Below are 3,515 nucleotides of genomic sequence, written 5' to 3'. Positions count from 1 at the left end.
TTTGTAACATAATAACATAAAATTTACCTTTTTTGATCCATAAGACCATAAATGACTATATAAATCGATATTATATGCAACAACACTTTCAGATAATGCAGATAATGACATCTCTGTTAAAGTAGCAAATAATAAATTATTTTTATGTCGTTATTATAAAATTATATTTATTGTAATATTTTATTTATTTATTTTAAAATTTTTTTTTTTTTAAAAAAACAAATTAAAATTATCGCAATCATATTGATTAGCTATACAATACTGTTAAAGTAGCAAATAATAAATTATTTTTATGTCGTTATTAATATTATATTTATTGTAATATTTTATTTATTTTAAAATTTTTTTTTTTAAAAAAAAAATTAAAATTATTGCAATCATATTAATTAACTATACAATAAAAAAAAATTTTCCTGCTATCCACAGTAAATGGCGTAAAAACTATACTTGTTCACTCAGGTTCATTATTGATTTTTTACGTTTCAAAATTCGGTCATCTGGTATCTTTTATTTAGAAGCATTCTTTTTTGTAGCCTAAATAAAGCATTTTATCATCTTATCGAAGAAAAATAACCAATACAAAAAAGTTCTAATAGATGATTTCAGAAAAAAAGAACTTCTTTTGTTTTTTTTTTAACCAAAATAAGAAGCTCATTTTGTTATTTTTTTTAAACCAAAATAAGCCGATTTCGATGATAAAGTGAATACATAACTACACACTTTAACTTCTCTAAACTAAATATTAATTGTTAGTTTCATCCATAGATTATCAATAGAAAAAAAGAAATTTATAGAATTTATGTTTCAACAAGATAAATTCTACAAATGTTAGCGATGTAATTGATAAATAGAAGTCTGTTAAAATAAATTACTTCGCTCCGATTATTATAATTTAATTATTTTTTTTAAAATAACTTAGGGCGGTCTCATCATTCAAAACAAAAGAATTGAATGTAATACAGTATAGAATTATTATTACGTCAACATTTACAATATACATTTTAAAAACATGACATGAAATAATTTTTTTTTTCTGCAAATATGAACGGCTAAATCGTTGTTTCACACGGAGTTTGAAATTTTTAAAAAACATATGATCGCCATACAATAAAAATATGTAATTATCACAGATAAGGTCTGATGGCTGTGTCACCTTTTTTCGATCAATAAATGACTTTATAAAGCAATATTGTATGTAACAACTCTTTCAGATAATGCATCTTTGTTTATGCCATATATTTATTGTATTTATTTTATTAATTGTATTTATTTATTTTATTAATTGTATTTATTTATTTTATTAATTGTATTTATTTATTTTATTTATCGTATTTATTTATTTATTTTATTTTTATTATTTGTTTTATTTATTTTATTTTTATTATTTGTTTTATTTATTTTAAATTTTTTTTTTAAAAAAAAAATTATCGTAATCATATCAATTAATTATACAATAAAAAAAAATTTTTTTGCCATCCACAGTAAAATGGCGTAAAAACTATACTTGTTTCATCAAGTTCTATATGATTTTATTACGCAATTTACGTCTTAAAATTGGTCATCTGGTAACTTTTTGTTTACTTTGAAACATTCCTTTTTTGTTAACCTAAATAAAGCATTCTATCATCAATACAAAAAAAAGATTTTTTGAAAGATGATTTAAAAAAAAAAAGCTTCTTTTGTTTTTTTGATCTGATGATAAAGAGAATATATTTTATTTTAGTATTTTAGTAACACATTTATTCATGGATCAAGATGGTTTCATATGAAATAAAAATAAAAATATTTTTCTAAAAAAACCCTATTTTGGATTTGTTACAAATTATTGATAAGTAAAAAACATGTCGTACATCACATTCATATTGTTGTCGAAGCCCACAAAGGTAGAATTGGCTGATACAATTTTTTTTTTTTTGAAGTTGTATCAGTTTCTTAATTAATTTAACAAAAAAAAATTAGTTATTTAATCCCTCAATTTTAGCGTAAAAATTTTTATTTCAAGAAAAATAAAATAATTACTGATATAATAAAATTCATTCACATAAATTGAAACGTAAAATTCATTTAATATGTCTACCAATACCAACAAAGGACTTGAACCTGCCTTCATTCAAAATAATAATAACGCTATTGTGTTGGTGCGGGATGGTAAACCTGTATTCGAAAACATCGGTCCCATAAACCCATTTGATTTCTTTAGCAAAGAATTCATCCCTGGACAGATGAATCATATTAAGCATCCGACATTAAAAATACCTGGTTCAATTTTTGGAAAGTACCCGAACCACATCGATGTCATGAACCATGGAAAACATCCATTCAATTTCAATCATTTAAGGAATGCAAAGCATCCATACGTTAAATATGTAAAAAAAACATCTCATTTCTGTGGAAACTCTCACAAAGACCCAAAATTTGCTGAACTCCTTAAGCACCTACAAGAAACGGCTACAGAGGTGAAGGTAGAGGGAGATGAAACAATATATATTACTGAATCAACGGTTGTTGAAGAAGGAGGGTCAGGGAACGACATTATTAAAAACGCGCTAAAAGAAACATTTGAATCGTTAAATTATGACCAACGTCCGAAAATGACTAAAATAGATGAAGCTACCGCAAGTAAAGTAGGTGTTTAATTTTTCCTTAACTTCATAAATAAAGTACACATATTAATTTTAAAATTTGATCTTTAGATACAAGAATTTATTAAAAATAAATCATTCGCAGAACTCGCAGAGTTCCTTAATGAATTCCATAAAGAAGAGTTCGAAAAGTTCCGTCATAGATTCCAGAGTAAAGAGTTCATTAATAAAGTAAATAAACTCCGTAAAGAAGGGTTCCTTAATAATAAATTCCATAAAGGAAACAACCAAAATACAAAATCCAGACTTTGAGTTTTATTAATTTGAAATTGTTTATTTAACATACAATTTTTTTTTTAAATTTTTTTGTTATCATTTTTTTTTATTATTTTCATTTTTTTATATTACGTATATATTACGTATTTGTTGTTTAAAATGTATTTGTTATTTAAATTTATATTATTTTATATTTTATAAATAAAGAAATTTTATGTATTCGTCAAATATATTTGTTTTCAAACTTGTATTAAAAAAAAAATTACAACTATCTACTAACTCTGTACTAGTGAACAACGCACTCAAACCATTCGATTTCAATAAATAAAAAATTTTAATATCGTGACCGTAATTTGTGGAAACTACAATTTGATCTAGAAAGAATATAAAGTCATTTCGTTATAACATTTTTTTCTGGTTCAAGTCTCGCTCTTTGTATAATTACAATAAGTCTACATAACCCATTCATGCGTATGATCGTATGATTTGCATACGTATGATGTATCAATGTATGATTAGATTGATTAGTGTAACAATTACGCAATTACGCAACCTTTTTTTTTTAAAAAAAAAACTATCATTACAACAATATATACATGTATGATTTTAAAAGAATAATCTTATCCTAAGTTTCACTAAAAAAAATATTTCGGCGTA

The 3,515-nt window shown here is 23.6% G+C and overlaps 1 protein-coding gene across 1 annotated transcript; it reads left to right on the top strand.

The window, feature by feature from the left end:
* Positions 1-2,069: 2,069 nt before the first annotated feature.
* Positions 2,070-2,894, top strand: OCT59_026554 (uncharacterized protein; the record flags this gene model as incomplete). The annotated part of the gene is made up of 2 exons (XM_025327739.1): positions 2,070-2,624; positions 2,694-2,894. 2 exons carry the CDS (start codon positions 2,070-2,072, stop codon positions 2,892-2,894), a joined length of 756 nt encoding a protein of 251 aa, XP_025169743.1.
* Between the last annotated feature and the right edge of the window lie 621 nt (positions 2,895-3,515).

Source organism: Rhizophagus irregularis, chromosome 6, assembly GCF_026210795.1.
Source record: "Rhizophagus irregularis chromosome 6, complete sequence".
Lineage (NCBI taxonomy): Eukaryota > Fungi > Glomeromycota > Glomeromycetes > Glomerales > Glomeraceae > Rhizophagus > Rhizophagus irregularis.
This window is presented reverse-complemented; position numbering and strand designations above follow the sequence as displayed.